Below are 22,385 nucleotides of genomic sequence, written 5' to 3' on the forward strand. Positions count from 1 at the left end.
AGATAGATAGACACACATATATATAGAAAAAATGTATGTTTGATCTGAATGTCATTGGTTTATACAGAGGCTGGATGATCATCTGTCGGGGATGCTTTGATTTAGATTTCCTGCATGGCAGGGGGTTGGACTGGATGGCCCTTGTGGTCTCTTCCAACTCTATGATTCTATTATTCTTACCCCATTTTCACACACCGTGACTCAGTAATATCCCATTCCTCCTTGCCTACCTAGAATCTTAGTCCTTTGCATAATGAGTCAATCAGTACTGTAAAGCTTGAGTTCAGACTATCTGAAAATATATATTTCCTGCCCAAGTTTTAAGATCTTTGGGTAGAGGTTTCTCCCAGTCCCACATTTCTCTCGGGAACATTTGGTAGGGCACAAGAAAGAGCCTTCTTAGTGGCTTCTCCAAAGCTGTGGAATTCTCTCCCTCATGATAGTAGATTGGCCCCTTTCTGATGTCTTTTCCTGGCAGGCAAAGACCTTCTTTATTCCACCAGGCATTTGGTTGCTAACTGGACATTGCAAAAAAGGTCTTTTAACTGGGGTATGCTGTATTTTTTAAAAAACTGTCATTACAATATTATGTGTTCACTCTGTTTAATTTGTTGCAAATTAATGCTTTAAAAATTTATTATATTTTTTACATTGTATTATGATTCATTTTAATCTTGTTCTGTTTTTAACCTATATTGTAAGGCATCTGCAGTCCCATTTTGGGATAAAGGCAGGATATAAATATGATCCCTGGAGCCCATGTGGTGGAGTGGGTTAAATGCCTTTACTGCAGCCACAGTTTGTGAATCTTGTAAATCAATCCCAGGGTTCCACGGTTGACTCAGCCCCCCATCCTTTCATAGGTTGGTAAAATGAGTTCCCAGCTTGTTGGGGACAATTGGATTACAGATTGTAAGCTGCTTTGACTGTGCTTTATAGAAGAAAGCAGTACAGAAATGTAAATGCCATTGCTACTGCTATTGATTTGATTTGATTGCTTGAATATCTGTACAGAAGGGGTGGGGTTCTTGTAGCCTGTAGGCTATATATGGACCCCAGGACTTTTTTGGTGGCTTCAGTTGCCCCATCATGAAGCTTGGCTGTTTCTACTCTGGGAAATCTCAAAATTCATTAAATTTGGCTTTAAAAAGGCTACAGGACCATTTTGGGATAATTATTATTATTATTATTATTATTATTTATTTATTTATTTATTTTTATCCCGTCTCTTCCGATTGAGGATCGAGGCGGGTAACAACAAAGTAAAGACAATATACAACAATAAAAACAACAAGCCCCACAAAACCCTGACCCAACCCTCCCTCCCAACTATAAAATTAAATAGTAAAAAAAAAAATGTTTAAAAAGTACAAACAATACATCAAAGTTAAAAACAAATCACACATAAGAAAAACAATAAAAGGGGGACTCAATTGGTTCTGGACATTATCAATCGTGGAAGAGGACTGTATGCTAACTGTGGTGGGTCCTGGAAGCCAAAATTTGATCAGTGGAGCTCCAAAGCTTGTCGACCCCTTCTGTACAGAATTAGAAGATAAACTCATTTAGAAATCCACTCTTCAAGTTTTTGTCCTTCTTTTCCTGTTTGGCCTTGCAGCTCAACCAGTGCTTCAACTGGTCCAAACACATATGTCATTGCCCACATTTTAATTTGTAAAGAGCCATGACAGCCAGCTATGACTGACCATTTATCAACTGATTTACCTAGATAGAGTGACTCATCTGTCTGTCATTCACTTAAGTCATGCTTTTATTGAATTTCATGTGTTCCAATAGGAACAAAGAAGAAAGAAAAGTCTGCTGACTTTTTCAAGGAACTCACTCATTTAGTCCTTTTGATAATATCAAACCTATGTTCCATACAATTTCTGAGCTCCAGACAGGGGTGGTTGTTTTTCAAAATGCTCATGAGGATGAGTTAATGGACTAAAAAGACATTCTATGGGCCTCTGAAGTCTCCTTCTGTTGTTACTAAATGCTGTTGTGCTGCCTAGCTTGTGCCTTGTTGGTGATTTTAAGCTGTAATTCCTATCTGTCTCCAGCAATTAGTGGTTAGGGAATGAAGGGAGGTCTAGGCCCCTTTCAGGATCCACAGTTATAGTGCTATGATTCCACTCTAACTGCATCATCCTATGGAATACTGGGATTTGCAGTTTATGAAGGAATAATTAGAATTCTCAGCCAGAGAGCTGTAGTGCCTCACTAAACTACAAACCCCTAGATTCCACAGGATGCAGACATGGCATAAGGCATTATCATAGTACTATAGCCATGTAATTTGAACTGGCTAACAGTGGATCCTTATTGGCCATGTGAGGACTAGGGATAAAGACCAATAAATGACAGTTTTCTACCGTTACCTCTCATTTATTGCTCTTTGCTCCTAATTCTCACATGGACAATAAAGAGTGATCCAAGGATATTCTGGGCTGCAGAGGGGATCTGAATATATTTTCTATGATTAAAAAAACCATGAAGTATTGGGATGTCAGTGAAAGGCTAAAGTGAATATCCATCCCTGGCATTTTGTGTTTCTCCTCCAGAAAATGCATCCATGGAGTATTCACAAATTTATCCCCCCCCCCCACCTGAAGCCTTCAGTGAGACAGTCCAGTGGTAAAGGAATAAGACTTGATTTTACTGATTGCTTAAACTGACCCTTTGGATAGATTTATGTTGGTAGCACTGAAAGTTTAGAAAATAAAGGCAATGAAGCCAAGAAGGACTATGAGATGGAAAATACTTGTTAATGCTGCATCTTAAAACACACACACAGACACACTGTTTTGCAAATTAAAGTTAAATCAAGTTGGAAGTAAATACACCCAGAGTTTTGTCCAATGCAGAAGATTAGCAGCACTGCAGTTTTCTTGCCAAGGATTCATTTAAAGCAGTGCTGCAGAAGGCATTCAAGAATATGCCACAGGCAACAATTCAGCTCTGACTAAGAATGATAAAGAATATGATTTCATAGTTGTTCGCAATTCTCTGTTTTCTTTTCCTCTTCCCTTTGATCACACTGATTGATGTTTTGCAGTCAGCATTTTGCAAAAATATGCCAGAGAAAATTTACTCTATAGAGCATTTGGCTTGAACTCCAATTGTCATGATTAAGTGTTAATTGTTATGTTCTGTCCATCACTTTTGCAGCCCAGTCCTGACTTTTTGCCCTGTTCTTGTTCTTGTTATTTGAACTTGCTAGTGCATATATTATTGTGCTCTACAAATGACAAGTAACCTGGAGGGAAAAATACCACTGTAGAACAATCTTTGCAACTGTAGCTTTAAAAAAAGGATCTGAATGTGTGTGGAGGGATAATTTGTATTCAAAAACATGAGTTAAGCATTAAGTTTTCTTGGCAAAGACTGGGATTTTTCACTTTAAAATTTAGTTATATTAGCATAAAATCCAGGTTTTTGGTCGTGGATCAAGAGAGGAAAGTTTGAAAACTTTTGGATCTAAGTTTCATAGCCCAAACCTGTAATTCATGGGATTCTGAAGATATCTAGGGGGTGACAGGGTACTCAACCTTGACAAAGAACAAATATCACATTGTGTGTGTGCACACATGCCCTCATGTTGCCTGTCGACTTATGGTGACCCCATGGATTTGATAGGGTTTTCTTAGGCAAGAAATACTCAGAGGTGGTTTTGCCAGTTCCTTCATCTGAATTACAGCCTGGCATATAGCACCTGGTATTCATTGGCAGTCTCACATTCAAGTACTAAGTGGGGCTGACCCTGCTTAGCTTCCAAGATCAGAGGGGATCTGATGCCTTTAGTGCATTTAAGTTGATTAAAGCAAGGTGGTAAAGATTCTATACTCAACTGGAAGCCTCTACATCCTTTCATAGCAGATGTGGCAAGCAGAGGGGTTCTTTTCTTTTCTCCAGCTGTCATTTAGACCCCTACATTTTCTTTTTACTCTAAATGGTGTTTCAAATGGTAAGAATATAGCTTATGCAAAATAACTTTCATGTGGCATCTTTTTGGTTTGAATGCAGATCTCTTAGCTGTGCCTCCGGACCTCACCTCCGCTGCAGCCATGTACCGAGGGCCTGTCTACGCCTTGCACGAGGTCTCTGATAAAATCCCAATGACCAACTCTCCAATTCTTGATCCACTGCCCAACTTGAAGATCAAGGTGTACAACAATTCGGGTTCAGTCACACCACAGGATGAGCTGTCTGACTTTTCATCCAAACTATCCCCACAGATCACTCAGTCCTTGCTGGAGAATGAGGCATTAAACATGAAAAACCAGAGTCTTGCACGGCAAACAGATCCATCATGCACTGCTTTTGGCACCTTCAACTCCCTTGGGGGTCATCTGATTGTTCCTAATTCAGGTAAACAACTACACACACAAGCTGACTGTTTTTTTTAAAGTATTCTATTTTATTTCTTAGTTAAAAAAAGTAGAAGAATGTAGGTCATTTTTGGAAATCTATATCTTCTATGTTTAGAATGAAGAGTGTCTTTTCTCCCATTTGGGTTTACTCAAGTATTACACATATTCTCTCCCCAAAGCCCTGGCCTTCTTTAGCAGAAAATTGCAAAGCTCTGAGTCATTGCCTTCAGAAGTATTAGACCTCCCAACTTCCTTGTGTAGTGGGATTCAGAACCCTTGACCTTTTCTTTCATGTAGCACCAAAGAAAGGGAGAGGGGGAGAGAAAGGAAAAGAAAATGCCCAGCTTCAAGGCAGAATCTGTTACTGCTGATGCTAGACATAAAAGGGACAAATTAATTAGAAAACAAATCAGTTGTTCCAAATTCCATTTTGCTTCAGATATGTCTGGTGTGAGAGAAACATGTTTAGGATGTGACAGATTTTTTTTTCCTTTATCATGGCCTAGTTTCCAGTGCAAAACATTCTTTCTCTACAGTTAACTCTTCGGTATTTTTGTTTTGTTCATTTTTTTAAATAAAAAAGCTATTATTCAGTGTTGGGTGTTCAGCAAAAAATAGAAGAAATATAATAATCTTTTAAAGGATTGCAATGGCCCTTTCTGTAGGCACACCCACCATCATTTTGCTGATGAAAACAAGGACACATTAGACCAAGCAACATGAGAGTGTGGTCAAGATGATGAAAGTTATTAATGATGAAGAACAGACAAGCTAGGAGAGCCTACAACTGTTTGCTTTTTTCTGAGCCTTCTGGGAAAAGCAAGATTTCCTCCTCCTCTCCTCTCTCCCCTGCTGAGTTCAGTGCAAACTATTTTTGCCTTTTGCATCAGTGGAAGTGAGGCAAGAACAAAGCGGAAAAGTGGAAGGAGAAAGGGAACTTATGCCATTTTAAATGCTGCTGAAAATGTGGGACAGCAGAGAATTAACCAGGACTGTCCTTGGCAAGTTGGAAGGCATGCTGTATGTTCTAAAAGCTGGGGACGAAATTGTGTGGTCTCTGGACTACATGCAGCCATTTTATTTCTGCTGTGGCTCTTATTCCTATTATAACTCTTCCAGACTCTCTCCATATGCACTTTATTATTATTATTATTATTATTATTATTATTATATGCACTTTTTTAATATAACAAAATGGCTGAAAAAAATTATCCAAAAATTAGCCAGAAATTAACTCCAGTGGGCACATCCCCCCCAAAAAAATCTGCAAAGACAAACCAGTAGAACAACCCAATAACTAGCCAAACTTGCCTCTGCAGTATTCAGAAGTAACATCTCAAAATCTTATTTTCAGGAGTCTCTGAATGTGCCATTGCAGTTTGTTAAGAGATTACAGAGCTGAACATGGCCCCTGGGAGCATGCCCATGCTGTTCTAAAAAACCTATGCATAGGAGGGAGTTGAGTGAACATGAGGCATCCCAAGGCAAGCAATCAAATTGTATTAAGACAACCAAGATATGCATGTATAACTGCATTTCTGGGGTCTCCCACATGTCTTTGTGAACCATGCATATACAGTGCGCCCACGTCATACACGCTCAAGCCGCGGGGCACGCGTGGGGCGGAAGGGGCGGCGCGTCCCATTCAATTGAATGGGTGCGCGCACCCGTTGCGCCCACCGCGCCACCGCGCCGCCGTGCACGAGCCCCATTGTTTACAATAGGGCTTGAGCATAGGCGGAATTTGCCTTACGCGGAGGGATCCGGAATGGATCCCCGCGTAAGGCGAGGGCCCACTGTACCAGGATGTGCTGTCATGATGCAAGCATGCATACATACACAAGCAGTCCAGCACTTTTCTATCTGAACAGTACAGCAAGCAGGAACCACCTATCTACACAAGTATTCAAATAGCATACAAACCAAGACTGAAATTGATACAAAGTATTCTGAATAAGGTTGAATGTTACTTTTAAACAAGATCTATATCTTAATAGTTGGAAAAAACCAACTGTTGATCTTGCAGTTATCACTGTCTTGTATGTTTTTATGAAGCTGAATTTTGTGCCCAGTTCCTTATTCCCTTTTCTAACAAATTGCTGTGTGAATAGCCTTGATAGTTTATTTGACCCCACACCACAAAACATGAGTTATGAAATCCAATATCACACATCTCCATCACCAGGAAATGCTGCCCTTCAAGATGCATAATCAGTCTCTAGTATTGTTTTTGTGCAAAGCACGGAAATGCTCAATCACCACAGTCAGTAGTTATTAATAAGGTAATTGTAGCTAGACATCCAAAATAAGCACTAAGCTACCCAAAATGACACTTCCACATCGCCATGAGAAGACCCTGCACGATATATTACAAAAGTGAGTTCCAGCCATTTGTTTTTGTTTTGTTTTTTGCACAAGGCACTGTCATCTGTAGGAACCTCACCAAAAATGCACAGTTGACTTGGAAGTGTCATTTGGCATTCAACCTTATTCAACACACTAATTTTTGATGCTGCAAGCTCTGTAGCAGAAGCAAGCCAAATCATTTTGGAATATTCCACAATGGCCTTTCTCTATATATGGCAGGAAAAATACAATAGCAGCAAAGTAGAGAAAGTAAATGCCCTTTCAGGACTCCTAGAATCTCATGCCAGAGATGGCAACAGCCTTATTCTGTCTAATGCTAGGGTTGGCCATGTGAACCCATTCATTCATATTCCCTTTTTCTCACACACACAGAGGGGGAGAGAAAGGAAGGATGGGAAGAAGAGGGAGAGAAAGAGAAAGAGAGAGAATTGTGCATTATAGCCACACAGAACATTACAAAACAACTATATTTTGCAATTTCCCCCAATCTTGTACATCTAGTTGGGTCACAGTTCCCATTGTCCCTGCCTGAGAATGTCCCCCAATTGTGGAAGGCTAGCGTACTGACATGCTGATAGAAACATGATTTATATGAGAAGTGAACTACATGGAAGGAAAGTTTCCTATCCCATTCTCTCTCAAATAGTTCCTTATAGCAACCCAAAAGCCTCTGTGGAGGATATAGCTCCCAGATCTGACTAAGTATGTCCTTAATTTTTAATCTTGGTGATTCTAGCATCAGTACATGCAGAGAATTTACTTTTCTTCCCTGATTGGCTATGTTTTTATACAGTTGTGATCCTTGATATATCCCAATACTTGGGCTGAATGAAGTACAACCCTCCCTCTCTCTTGTTTGTGTTTCTGACTTATAGTGACCCTTAGACAACCATATTGCAGGATTTTCTTGGCGCAGGATTTGTTGAGAGGCAGTTTTTTTGCCTTCCTCTGAGGCTGAGAGATTGTTCCTTGCCCAAGTTCACCCAGTGGGTTTCCATGGCAAAGCAGGGATTCAAACCCTGGTCTCCAGAGTTGTAGTCCAACACTCAACCCACTACATCACCCTGGTCATCTTAGTTTAGAGAAAGCTTCGTACATATAGATGATGATTAGATAAAATTAATATCCTGGGCCTGGGATAAATGGGGTTGGGAGATGCTTACTGTTTCACGAGGCAAAGTTCTGCTGGCTCCCCTCTGCCCCAGTTTGTTTAAATAATAATTGCCAAAGGAAAAAATCCTATTACTGCTGTTTAGAATGGGAAATACAACTGTTGGTGCCCTCTTCCAATTTTTACAATGCAAACAGCAGAGCAGCCATCTGCTTGTTCCTTAAATAAAATAAACAGGAGTTGGGGGTGGGGAGACCCTGCTTTCCAACTCCTACAATGTAGAAGAGAAGGCTGGGAGGCACTACTATGTAATAAACTGACAGGTGTAAGCATCTAGAAGCTTTGTAAAAATATCATTTGGGTAGGATTTTGGTATGTTGAGCTGCTTCTTCACAAGCTTCTTGCTCAAAAAGGTCATTCTGCTTCACTTTTTCTCTCTCTTCATTTTCTCTGCTGCTAGCTTATTCTTGTTGTTGTTCTGCAGGAGTAAGTTTGCTGATTCCTGCAGGGGCTGTTCCCCAGGGGAGAGTCTATGAAATGTATGTGACAGTTCACCGCAAGGAGAACATGAGGTAAAAGAGGCTCTGCTTACAGTGCATTTGCTTTAGCACTAATTGCTGGGAGGAGGCAAAGTGTGTTAAGGCAACATTCTGATCAGCATATACTGTAGATATAGATGTATATTGACGCAAGGTTGAAAATCTACTGAGTTGTTCAAGCAATGCCAGGAGGGGGATGAGATGTGGGTTGGGTGGGAATCTACACCGAGCTCTTTCCTATATGGTGTGTGAGTTTGGGACTGGAAAGTTACATTGTGCTACTAGCAACATCTTTGGTTTTGTTATATAGCTTCTGTTTAATTTGATTTGGGTAAAAGTAAATGCCACAAGGATACAATACAACATAATACTGGGAGGTGAACTATAAGGTAATGTCACCAGCCCCTTGACAGGAATTATTGTCACATTGAACTGTGTACAACTGAAATATAATATTTTATGCAAAACCTAATATCCTGGAAATTTGAGAGCCTATGTGTTGTTTGTTCATCCACAAATATTTGCATTTAATTGGTGCTTGGTCAGCCACTTCTACATTAGTATGTTTGGAAAATTAAACTTCAAGAGAAGCATTTTTTTTTTACTCACCATATCCACATCCTGCAAATGAGAAATGGCAATTACAACAATTTTTGTAAAATAAAAGTAATTTTAAAAACAAAATTACTACAAACACACCCATTAACCCCTTCACCTCCTAAAAAGCCTTAGATCTTGAGCCATCTACAGAAAATTATATAGGCCTCAATAAAATTGCTAGTCTCGGTAAGAGCAGACCTACTATGATTTGCTCCTGGGTGAGAACTGGGGAAAACCAGGCCTGATTTTTTTTAATTGTTCTGAAATATTTTTGGTGTATTTGCTAGGGAAATGGCAACAATATGGCCAAAATAAAATTGAGCAGACCCACTGAAGTAACTGCTGAATAGGAAGTAAGGACACATTTGTTGTTGTTCTGTGCCTTCAAATTGTTTCTGGCTTATGGTGGCCCTAAAGTGAACCTATCACAGGGCTTTCTTGGTAAGATTTGTTCAGAGGGGGTTTGCCGTTGCCTACCTCTGACAGAGAGTAATGTGCCCAATGTCATCCAATGGGTTTCCATAGCCAAGGCAGAATTTGAACCCTGGTCTCCAGAGTCATAGTCCAACACTCAGACCACTACACTATGCTGTCTCTCATAAGCGCGCGCACACACACACAATAAGAATAAGAATATTAATAATAAAATATTTATTTATATCCCTTCCGGGATCTAGGCAGGTAACAACAGTCCAATAAAACAGATATACAGACAATAATAAAATTTCCCTAATTCTCTTAACCCTCCCTCCTTCTGCTAAAATTGCCCATAAACATCAAGACACAATACAATATCCCTAGTACAGTGTACTTAGTTACAAATGTTGTAACCAAGGATCAACACAGGTCGACACAGGTCAAATCACAGCACATCACATCAATTCAATAGATATACTGAACTTTTATTTTCCAATAGCTATGAAGCTCTAGAAGGGGTCCTTGGTGCTGTTTCTTACCAGTGGGAAAGCTGGAGAGATGGCAGTTCAGATCATAGAGAAGCACCTGATTTCAGCTCGGGGGAGGGGGGGGCAGAAATGAGATTGCACTCTTAAATGAAATGAACATACCTTTTCCTTCCCTCAAGACACTCAGAGCAGCTGGATCTTTACACTCTGAATCACCTCTTCTTCCCTCTTCTTCCTCCTGGCAAGAAAGATCAACATCAGACCCTCCTGAGGTTTGACACTGCTCCATATGGGATATTTAGGAGCCCTGATGGCACAGTGGTTAAATGCCTGTACTGCAGCCACTCACTCACTTGAACAAGGCTGCGAGTTCAAGACCAGGAAAAGGGCTCAAGCTCGACTCAGGCTTGAATCCTTCCGAGGTCGCTAAAATTACTACCCAGATTGTTGGGGGCAAATTAGCTTACAGTTGTAAACCGCTTAGACACTGCTTAGGCGGTATGAAGCGGTATATAAATGAAGCTTGTTTGTTTGTTTTTGTTTCAGGACAGAACACAAGCACAAGAGTACTTCACACAAAAAGGAACTTGAGTGCAGTTTAGCAGCAGAGCTGAAGTGTTTTGGACACCATTCATAGCTTTCCTTTCTGTAGCATCAAATGAGCTAACATGTTGTTGTGTGCCTTCAAGTCACTTCCGCCTTGTGGTGACCCTAAAGCAAACCTGTCACAAGGTTTTCTGGGTCTGAGAGTGTGTGGCTCACCCAAGATCACCCAGTGGGTCTCCATGGCTGAGCAGATAATTGAACTCTGGTCTTCAGAGTCATAGTCCACTGCTCAAACCACTGGACCACACTGTCTTTCTGAGTTACCTTAACTAAGAGGAATGCACATTAGCAGAGAATTTGTAGGATATTAGGTTATGGTTGGAAAGACCTTTTTGTAGTTCTCACCCATACTTCCCTTTTCCTGCACCCTTTTCCTTTTATTGGGTGCATTTTAAGTTTCGATACTTTCATATCCAGTTAGGTCATTACCGTAGAAGGGGGAAATCCTGTATTTCAACAGATAATGGCCATGTGATATCCTTCTGCTACGATCAGAAGGTTGGCATTGCAAGTGAGCCTGGTTTTCATTCAGATGTGGTATCATTTAATATTTGTCAGACAACTGACATTGGGCTTAAAGTTCCAGGACATGATGGACTTTGGAATCCTAAATCAGGCATATTTTAGCATAACTGCAGATTCTTCAACTCCAAAACCAACAGAAATAATCTGTAATACAGGTCATGATTTGAGAACTAAATTGCAAAGTGGATTTTAGAATGGAAATTTTGCAAATAAATTGGGAACTAAATTAAGAATTTCAGCGTTAAGCATGCCTACTTGGAAGTGAAGCCCACTGAGTTCAATTTTATTTAAATCTAGCTATTCCTGTTTATGACTGAGCATAAACAGACATAAGGATTGTGCTGTGAGCATCAGAGTCATGACCAAAACTGCACTAGCTACAAACCTACAGTCCCTTGAGCCTACTTCAGAATATGACAGGGCAACTGTTAATAGTGCAGACTAAAAGCAGAAATGTGTTATTCCTCAGAGTCCCACTTGCCAGCTCCTTGTTTTCCCACCTCCACATTCCAAAACATTGCTCTCTCCCTCTAATCTCCCTAGGTTCATTCTCTTGTCTTTCTGCAACTGCTTGAGTTTGACAGTGTTCGCTCTGCGGCTCAATAAAGCCACTCTTTCTGCTGGTAAAGGTTGGAGGTGTCAGAGCATTTCCTTCAATTCCATCTAAAAGTATGAGAGTGTTGTTGAAAGTGTTACTATTAGCCATCAACTTGGGAATCTTAATGGTCCATATGACAAGCTAATGTTGCTCCCAGATAGTCACAGTCTTGTCCCACTGTTATAAAAAAAAAAGACAGTCGCAAGGACATTCCTGTAAGTTCAGCATGACCTAAAGCAGCTATATCCAATATTGTAAGCTCCAGATGTTTTAGACTGCAGCTCCCATCATCCCTGATGATTGGTCATGCTGGAAGGGATTGTTGTCCAAAACATCTAGAGTAGTGGTTCCCAAACTTTGGTCCTCCAGATATTTTGGACTTCATTTCCCAGAAAACTTGATTGTTGGCCAAACTGGCTAGGGCTTCTGGGAATTGACGCCCCGTACACCTGGAGGACCAAAGTTTGGGAAACACTGATTTAGATGGTACCATGTTGAAGAAAGTTGGTTTGAGGACTTTCTGCTTTCTTAGAAGCTGTGCAGACCACCCTTAAGATGCGGCCTGCAGCCACCTCCAACTGTGCCGGTTCAGGGCTAAAGCAACAGCACACCGTGCCCCTGATCTGGCCTTTCCCAAACACAAAAAGGAGTCTCAAAAAGCAGCTTCTTTTTGAACCCTGGGAAGGGTGCGATGGCTGCGGGTTTAAGGCAGTCCTTTGGCGCTGTGTTGTGTGGACTCATGTCCTGACTCTGACCCCAGGCCGGCCTTTATGGCAGGTGTGCATAGCCTCTTAGTGTAGTTAAGGCCATTGTTTTAAATAGGTATTTGGAAATCTAGATGTTGATTTTCTCTTAATAGTTTCAAATTTACATGTATGAATCTTGGTCTTAATTAAAATGCTCAGGATACTGGCATACACATGTAAGATTTTCTTGATTACAATGTATGTTGGAAACAGTACATAGAAAATTTAATGGTTAACATCATTTGATAGTCTGTTGTTCCAACAATACTTAGTAAAGAGACAACACTTTTCATTGCAGTAATTACATTTTTTTTGAATTCCTTCATTAGTTCTTATATAACATCTTGATTTTGCCATGATTTCATTTTCATTCTATTTATTTATTTTTAATGTTATTTCTGCAGTGAAAGCTAGTAATTGCCACGCAAGTAGGACAATTAGCCTAATCTGGGCTTACTCTAAACAACAACAAGAGATAATATTTATGGTTTACAAAAATTAAAACAAATTCCAATTAAAATATATACAAACTCATCAGTGAAACACATTTTTAAAATGCAGTTAAATAATCTATAGGAACAAGGCAATTTAAAAAGCCTTTCAAAACAGGAGATAAAAATCAACAAAACATACCACTAAAAGTCCATTGCAGTCAATTCCTAAAAGCCTGTCAGAAGAAAAAAGGTTTACTGGCCAATGGGATGTCAACAAGGAGATGGCCATCCTAGCTTCCCTGGGGAAGATGTTCCAAAGCCTGAGAGTAGCCACTTCAGCCATAACTGGATTACCTTTCCTAGTTGGATGGATGGATTGGACAGTGGAGATAAAATAAAGAGGTCCATTGTGGTTGATTGGTAAACATTATGGATGACAAAATTACATTGGTGAACATCTTGCCCTTAGTAAATATAACTGCATAATAATGGTTTCTACACTTGTGTTTGAATGCATGCCTTTGAAAACATAAATTACTTTGGTTACAGATACAGTTTTATAGGTTCAACCTAGTGTCAATAAAGAAACGTTCCAAATAAACAAGTGTGTCAAGACTTCCTTTCTTAATCTATTTCAGTAACAGACAAAGCTGAGAATGCTTTTGTTTTGCTTCCTTTCTCCTTTTTTAAAAATAAAAGAGGAGAAAATGAAAATGGTGAATAAAAATGGTGAGGAAATTCTAGGTAGAAGAAAAAAGCAGTACAGATGTAAGATAGGTAGAGGATGCTTGGGACAATCTGGATCTTAATTTGTAAGACACAAAACATTTTTCATAACATAAAACAGCAGGAAGACAACAGAGTCTTAGATTTGCAAAATCCTCACTTAACATGACTGGAAGGGGTACCATCTGCTCCTGTGAGTTATTCATCTCCCTTTTCTCATCCTTACCTTCTTGGAGCATAGCTATTAAAACTGTATGTCAATCAAAAAAGCACATTTTCATTTCTGCAACCCAAATGGTAGGCAGAGTGACAGAGAGAACAAACATAATTGCCATAATGAAATCTGTACTCAGGATTGTATATTCCACAAGCTTAAAGTGATTAGCTTGGCTACCCTTTAGGGAAATCTGAAAAATGTACCATAGAGGAAAGATTGGATGGTATCACTAATGGAATAGTCAAAAACCTTATATAAACTACAGATCTCAGAATTCCTTCAGAGATGCCATGACAGTTAAAGATGACAGTTGCCCTTTGTAAACAAACTTTTGTATGCATAAGTAATTAAAACTATTAATTGCAGTTTTCTAGGTGGTGGGTGGGCTTATCATCTGTGTCCTGCCATTTTTAGTTTCAGTTGATTCCAGAGGCAGATAGGCAGAAAGAAAGAAGTTAGGAAGCTTGGCCAAGGTATTTTGTTGCCATACGCAAAGGCCAAAACAGTGTCCCTCTATTCTCTTTATAAAAGGTGACTGATAGGCTGTTCTATCCTGCAACCCTCAACATTGCACACCATACATCAGCACATCATTAAGTAACCAGAAGGAGATCACTGTAGGCCATGTGAAGTGAGCAGATAGCTCTGGGTTGCGGCACATATCTTGATAAGAAGAAAGGGGCATTTTGGGGGGGAGGACATTGGAAAGTGTGATAGGAGGATGGAAAGAATACCCCCAGATTTTTGAATAATAGATGAAAAGTGGTTTTTCTCTATGTCAGAAAACGTGGTGAGGACAATCGTGGGTGGTTGAGAACCTTCACAGTTTGGGATATAATCTGCACCCAAAAAACTGCATATTTTTTGTGCAGAAAATGAGATTTTCTGCATTCAAAAATGCACATTTTTAATTTTTTTTTTATTTGCACGGAATAACTGCAAACTGTACATTGTCCTCAAAAACTGTCTAGTTTTGGATTGGGAGAAAACCTGTACAATTATCCACTTTTGCCTACAAGAGCATCCCTAATGTCATCAGTGGGGAAACCTTATGACAAAAAGATACATCCATAAGATGTGTAAAGGCTCCCCTATAAAGAACATTTGAGACAAATAGAAAACCTTGTAAAAATTGTTTCACTGCTCTTCTCAGTTACAGTAGAAATTTACTTTTGACATTTTCCCCAAATTTATTTTACATTTGTAACATAGGCGGGATACAGACCGCCCAAAAAGGGCAGTCTCCCACCACCCTAGTTTGCTCCGTGAGGGAGCTGCAGCGGACAAACCGCGTGGCTCCATCGTGGAACAAAAAAAACCCGCAAAAAGCAAGTTCTTCTTGTGGCGCACTTGCGGCATCACAAAGGCGCTGGGACGTGCGGACGCTACGCGTCCGTCATCTCAAAATGGTGGTACCCGTGTGTCCAGGATGCCGCCATTTTGACGCCCCCGTCACATGCTGGGGTGAGGCTGGTATGGACGCTAAGTCCTCAGCCAACCCCTAGCAAGTGACGGGGCGGCGCAAAGGCCCATTTAAATCAGGCCATAAACTCATAATTTTTGCAAGCAACAGCTAATCCAGTATTAGTGATAAATTTTAGAAGCAATTTTCTCTACAAGAAGTCTTTTTCTTGACTAGTGTTGCACTAACCTTAGATACCATAGTAATATAAGATCACATATCAGCAGGATTTCAGTACATAAGTGCCTCATCTAGTTTTACTGTGCTGACTAGTAAGGTATAATGTTGGTCTAAGTCTGACCCTGATTCATGATGTCCTTTCCAGTTAGGAGAGAGCAATCTGTATTAAAATCTCTAGGAGACCAAATACCTTCTTTGGACCACCTCCCCAGTCTTCCTTATGCATTCACTCTGTCTTCACTGCAAAAACAGTGTGTATGAAATGGATGGGAACCAGCAGAAGGGAGGAATTTGAGAGTGGGGAGTGTATTGGTTTAGGTCGAAGTAAATAGGAAGTTTAAGACAGCAGACAGGAAGAGAAACTTTAGAGTATATCTTCATTGTAGAAGTGGCAGTTTGACCCAGCTCCATCAGGAATAGCCTGAAGGAAAAGGCTCCTCCCTCCTTAACTGTCATCTTCCAGCCTGAGAGGGAATGATCTGGCAGACCCAGCTCCATCAGGGCTAGCCTGAAGGAAGAGACTCCTCCCTCCTTAACTTTCATCTTCTGGCCTCCTACTCCCCTCCAGCTGTGCTCTGACTGTGTGTGGGAGAGGCTTGTGTACCCTAATGAAGTTGTGAGCTATGCTGGCAGTGGTATAATAGCCACCGGTAGGGCCTCCCATGCCAGACAGGTCACAACTGAAGGATCTGACCAAGAGCGCCAAAGGGCAGGATGGGCTCTCTAGCGTTATGGCAACCATCCTAGGAGAAGGAAAACTCTAATCCCAAACCCGGGCAGTTGGTGCTCATCTAACCCTGTAAGGTCAACCATCTAAGAGAAGGAAACTCTAATCAAACCTACGACCCGAGGACCTCGCTGCCACCGCCCATGCTTGTCAAGGCCTCAGCAGTCGAACCTCTGGTTTAAAGGGTGAGGCCAGTTCTGTGCACGCTGCGCTCCACCAGAAAAATCAATTGCACAGGCTCGAAGGATACATCCAACATCATCAACGTGCTTGTAGAAAGCACGGATGAGTCCTTCCTGAATCTTCGTTCGCGAAGTAAAGCCAAGAAGAAGAAGAAGTGGCAGTTTGACGCCACTTTAACTGCTGTAGCATCAGCCTATGGAATCCTGGAATATATAGTTTTACAAAGCCTTTATCCTTCTCCTCACAAAATTACAAATCTCAGAATTCTATAGGATAGAGCCATAGCAGTTAAAATGGTGTCAAAACTGCATTATTTTTACCCCTAGTTGCACAGAGGGAAGACAGAATGTACAGGAACAGCTGATTGTACAGAGAGAAAGAGAGACCAAGACAGAGACCAGTAAAGAGATTGAGGTGAGGAGAAAAATGCTGTTAGGCGAGTTGTCTGCAGAGTTGTTTAAATAAAGTTCATTGGGTTTGTTTGTTTTTGTTGTTACATAATTCCTGCTTGAGTCTTACTGATAGCTAGACTACTTGGAACAAGGAAGTCTGGAGGCAACCCTCTCCCCAAACAATTTGTGCATTCTCATTTTATAATATACATGAGTGATTTACACCCCCAATAGCTGTTTATGGGCAGTGGGACTTAATAATGTGCCATAGTATAAACAGGAAAGACCATTTGCTTGGCTATTTAATAGGTGTGATGTTTCTCAATTTCTTGTTTCTTTATTGTGCAGCACTTTTACCTGCTTAGTTGATAAGAGGTAAACCAAAGTAGTGCAATTACCTATGTACAGTTCAGTAGACATTAGAGTAACACAAGCTTACTTTTATGTAAAAGTATTTATATATCACTTATGTGTCCATCAGGGCCTCCAAAATAACATATAATAAAATCACAATAAAATAATTTTTAAAATCCATCCCTTAAAACAGACCCAAAAAACAGTTTGAAGAACCAAAAGAGTGGCAAAACAGCACAGCTTTTCTTATCAGTTAAGAACTCATTAAGAATGTACTCAACCTGACTTCTTTTGAGAAAGAGTTTCATAATGGAGATGTCGATACAGGAAACACCCTGCTCTTCAGCCTAACTTCTCTTGACTGGCAACATATGCAACAGCATCTGAGATGAACATGTTGAATTTACAGAGGCGGTCTTTCAGATGTGTTACCACTGATCCATTTAAGTTTGTACAAGTGAAAAGCATCACCTTGAAGTTCAGAAACTACATGGAAGGGAGTGTACTTTCTTTGCTTTCAAAGGGGCTGTGCAGACCAGCCATTAAGGCCGGCCTGGGGTGGAATCAGGATGTGGCATCCATATGAAGCATGCCCTGACTCCACCCCCATGTCAACGTGATGCCATGCGCCGCTCCACATGGCGTGCAGTGTCTTGGGGCTCCTCTGGTGCTGTGTTTACATGACGTAGCTCCAAAGGAGCACCTTAAAGCCACAGCGCTACAACTATTGCACCCTGGAAAGGCCAGATTAGGGCTGTGGCATTTGGTTGCCGCGGCCCTGATCTGGCATAGTTGGAGGCATCTGCAAGCCGTCCCTTAGGGGCAGTCTGCACAGCCTCAAACTTGCCAAAAAGTTTATTTCTTGTTCTGGGGTTTTTATGTTGCTTCCTATCTTGTTGATATAGTTTGAATATGAATTAGTACCAAATATTCCATTGGTTTTTACTTCAACAGTGTGTAAATCTACTCTTTCTGTATAAAATCCCTTATTATGATCTCATCAATATGGATTTTTCTGCCCTATAATCCTTCCAGGCCCCCAGTAGAAGACAGTCAAACCCTTTTGACCCCTGTTGTAAGCTGTGGACCTCCAGGAGCATTGCTGACTCGGCCTGTCATTCTAACAATGCACCATTGTGCAGAACCAAACACAGAAGATTGGAAAATCCAACTGAAGAACCAGTCAGCCCAGGGACAATGGGAGGTAAGAATATAGGTCTTCACTATATATTGCTAAGATTGCTCAGGAGAGTAGCCATAATGTTATCAAAATTGCAAAATTTGTCATAGAAAATAAATTTCAAAAAGAGAGAGCAGCTTAAAAGAGCTCTAAAGTGTTGTCAGAAAACATTACAGGTTGACAGTACAAGCTATATTGCAGAACGTTGGTGTTTTTACTATATCCTGAGTTTGGAAACATTTGTGGCTATTTAGTGATCAGCTTAATAATACCTGCCACCTGACATTGGTCTCACAGCTGAAAGCTTGACTGAAGAAAACATTAGGTATGAATAAATTATTCAGCTAAGTAGGGAAGGGGAACTCTACATTCCAGTTTTATGACATGAATTGCTCTAGAAATTAGTAAACTGGAACATTTCCACCTGCTTATTAATGCTGGCTAAACTTTCTCAAACACATCTTGATATGTTTGCTTCATAACTAATAGCAATTGATTGATTTTTTAAAAAAGTGTACACCCTTAATATGAAATCTGTATACTCATTAGAAAACATCCATGATTTGGTTTGTCTTTTCAGTTAGAAAGACTGGCTAAATATATTCATTCACTATGGATGTACTCACTGACTGGCTTAACATACTCACTCTCTTATGGTTGCTTTCATTATTGGCTAGTGCAGGATGTAGGTAGGAAAGAAGAGTTTTGTTGAGATTTAGATGAAGAATCTACTTTTCATTCCTTGTAAACTGTACTTTGTAATGGCACTGTTTATAAAACGCAGTGGAAATAATAATTTATATGCTGCCAGTTGTGTAACATACTGGGAAATGGAAATTGGTAAAGACTACAATGCCACATCTCCCACCATTATTTCAGGGTTTTAGAGTATTGTAGTTGGTTCTTCTTGTTTTAGATTATCACACACGTGCTGAGAGTGGGCTGGGAGCATGGGCTATCACACAGCTCTGTGCCAACATTGTTACCATCCCATCCCTGATCGGAACATCTCCATAACAGAAAACAAGTGTTTTTACCTTAGGATGGGAGAAGGATGGAATGATAATGAACTGGGCAAGGAGCTGTGCAATAGCCCATGTTCCCAGCCTGCTCACAGCCCGTGCTCAGATCGGCAAAGGGCGGCTTGTGCAATAATCTTCTGAGAGTGAAAGTTTTGAATGTCAAATGACAGCCTTAGTTACACATACATAAGCAAATAAATTTAATTAATAATAAATATGAAGTAGCATACTTCATCTATAGATTGCTGGTGGTAGTGATGGAAGTTGATTTTATTGTTATTATTGATGCCATTATTGCAAAAGATAAGAGAAAAAATTATGCAGGGAATGTATATTCCACTAAAAATCTGTTCTGTGTCTTAGCTTGTAGCCATTCCTCAGATCTTTTTGTTTGGTAAATCTAAGATTATATCTATACTACACAGGTATATTACTTCAATATGATTTTATGTGCCATGTCTCCATTCTACAGAATTCTGAGGTCTATATTTAGATGACTTACTGAGAATTCTCTGCTAAATTGCTCTAGTGCATTTCCTTGAACCATAGCACAAGACCCTTTTGTCAGACAATTCAAAGTGCCACACTAACTACAGATCTCACAATTCTGTAGGGTGGTGCATTAGCAGGTAAAGCAGTATTAAACTGCTATAATTGTGTAGTTTAGAGACTCTCTTAGTGTCTATGAATCTTGGTCTGTGACCATGATAAACAACGGCATGTCATGCACCACCAGATCTATCTCTTGTTCAGAATATGGGAACAAGCTCACCCCCCAAGAGGTCTGGTTCACTTCCTTCTGTAAGCAGACATCACTTGGGCACAAAACAGCCCAATATACTTTTTAAAATGATTTTAAAAAAGAAATTCAAGGTTAGGAGCATGAGGGGAATGTGAGGGGGACTGCAGCCCTTCAAGCTCCTGTTGAATTAGTCCCCCAACCCTGCTAGTTGCCCATCATAAAATGCCAGCACTAAAGTGTAGTGTACAGCTTTATTTAGAAGCACTGGCTCCTGTCAAAAAATTGTATTGAAGTGGTGGAGCACAGAAGAGAAGGAGGCAGTCAGCCATTAGCAAAGAAGTGTGATGATGCAGTGTTGAGCAGGAAATGAAGCAAGTATGTGCTGAGGGTGGAGGGAGGATGAAGGAAGTGGCTGCAACTGGCTAGGAGGTGGATTATGGGGACAGATGGGCTTCCACAGGCAGGAGCAGGAGAAGATATCAGCCACAAGCAAGAGAAGCAGGCAGTGATGATGTCCTGTAGGATGGCATATGGATAGGAGAAGGAAGGAACTCAGCAGCACCAGATCTGAGGGCATCCTGAAATCTGGCCATATCCCTTGTCTGGGAACCTGCTTTACAGAAAGTACGCATGTGCTGATTCACTTCTAATATTTTTCCTGTTGTGCTGATCTCCATGCAGCATTTGCTGCCTTCCATAAAGCCTGTTGATAAAGTTATACATAGGTCCTCTCAGCCCTCTTTTTGAGGATGATTGTCTTGGGTCATTATTTTCTACTTCTTGTTGATAATGGAGGGAGTTGACTGCTCACTTGACTCACAAGAGGTAGGGAAAACAGGGGTGTACTCTTTCATGCATAGATTGATGTGACTTCTTCTTTCTTTCTGGGCACAACTCAAGTGCTGTAGCCATGTTAACTGGGGATTCCTTTGGTTGTAGCCCCTTATAGTTTCATATGTTCATAACAGTGCAAATCTTAAATCGGTTTCTGGCATTATGTATGTAGGAAGTCTACCAAACATCTTGTTTCTCATTCTGTTATCCACATTCACTCATTTTGGAACACATCTCTGTGCTTCTTTTCCCTCCACTGAACAGATGTTTGCATTGCTGGAGGCAAGTCAATCTTAAGAGTGCCAGCTCAAATATTTCATGGCTTGGCCAGCAGGGGTTGGTGGAATCTGCATTGCAGATAATACTTTTCTTCCTGCCCCTTGGGAAGGGTGATGACACCTTTGCAATGTGTAACATCACCCTGTCCTAAACTGAGAGTCTTGAATAGGTTCCTGTTCTAGGAATTTATTAAATCCAGCTGTTAATTCATATCATTACCATTACCAGAATTCCTACTTGGAGGCAATAGAGGGAAGATTCTTCAAGAATTCCCCAGACCATTTTGTTTTACAGATATGACATTTACAATACGGAATTGTGCACTTTTTCTTCTTCTCTCTTACTGAATATTCATAGCACCTTTTGTATGTATGCAATTCAGAACACCAAAAATAGCAGTTAGCAACAATTAATTTACTAATATATATAAGTCTCAGAATCCTGCCTGCCCAAACAATTGACATTTGATTTGTCACATGTTTTAGAAGAAGAGGAGATTCATATACTTATTCTCACTGCTTTCATGCCTATAGTCCTCTTTTTCTGGTATATAATGTAGGAACAGAAGCCGATGATAGCAGGGACCTTTCTGGTTTGCATATAAGGCCATTAATAAAATAATTGCTCAAATGTGCAGATCTGTTTCCTCTGTGGAAGTAAAAGGGAACAACCTGCATGAGTAAATGTGGTTTTGGATCTTGTCCTTAATCATCATTTACTGTATGTTCATCTTTAAAAATCCAACAAAGTTGAGATATTATTTTTAAAAGATGAATGAATATAATGACATGAAGCCATACATAAGTGAGCAGAGGAAGGATAATGCTCTGGGATCCTTTTTTTTTTTTCAAGGCGACTGTCAAAGCTCTTTGTGAATAGGGTGGGTGACAGTGTATTTGCAAGATCCTTCACTTGACAGATACCTTTGCACTTCCCCCTTTAAGCAAGATGTAAGAGTTATGAGGCTCTCCTGATTTTGTTGAACTGCAACACTAAGCATCACAGTAGCCGACATAGTCAATAATGAGAAGAGCTGGGAGTTACAAGCAGAAGATGCTTTCCAGCAACATTTGGTGGACCACATAACCCAGCCTCAATTTAAGCTTTCACCAAAAAGGTAGTACATTTAATTGAACTGGAATTTTACAGTGATAGCTTCACCACAAATGTGTTTTCAATAAATGGATACAATAATCCTCACAGAGATAGTTCTGGCTTATTTGAAACCCTGTCTCCGATACCCGCCTCTGTTCTCAGAAGCTTTTTGCTTTCTGAAATGCCTA

General features: G+C 40.3%; 1 protein-coding gene across 3 annotated transcripts in view; it reads left to right on the plus strand.

Moving 5' to 3' along the window:
* UNC5C (unc-5 netrin receptor C) overlaps positions 1-22,385 on the plus strand; it is a 379,353-nt gene that overhangs the window by 332,522 nt on the left and 24,446 nt on the right. For all 3 annotated transcript variants that reach the window (XM_089526097.1, XM_089526099.1, XM_089526100.1), the window contains 3 exons: positions 4,027-4,371; positions 8,336-8,423; positions 18,081-18,249. In XM_089526097.1, coding sequence (XP_089382223.1) covers positions 4,027-4,371; positions 8,336-8,423; positions 18,081-18,249 — 602 coding nt within the window. The remainder of the gene's footprint in view (positions 1-4,026; positions 4,372-8,335; positions 8,424-18,080; positions 18,250-22,385) is intronic.

The sequence above is a fragment of the Sceloporus occidentalis genome, unplaced genomic scaffold (genome assembly GCF_023333645.1).
Source record: "Sceloporus occidentalis isolate IW3139 unplaced genomic scaffold, rSceOcc1.0.p SCAF_5, whole genome shotgun sequence".
NCBI lineage: Eukaryota > Metazoa > Chordata > Lepidosauria > Squamata > Phrynosomatidae > Sceloporus > Sceloporus occidentalis.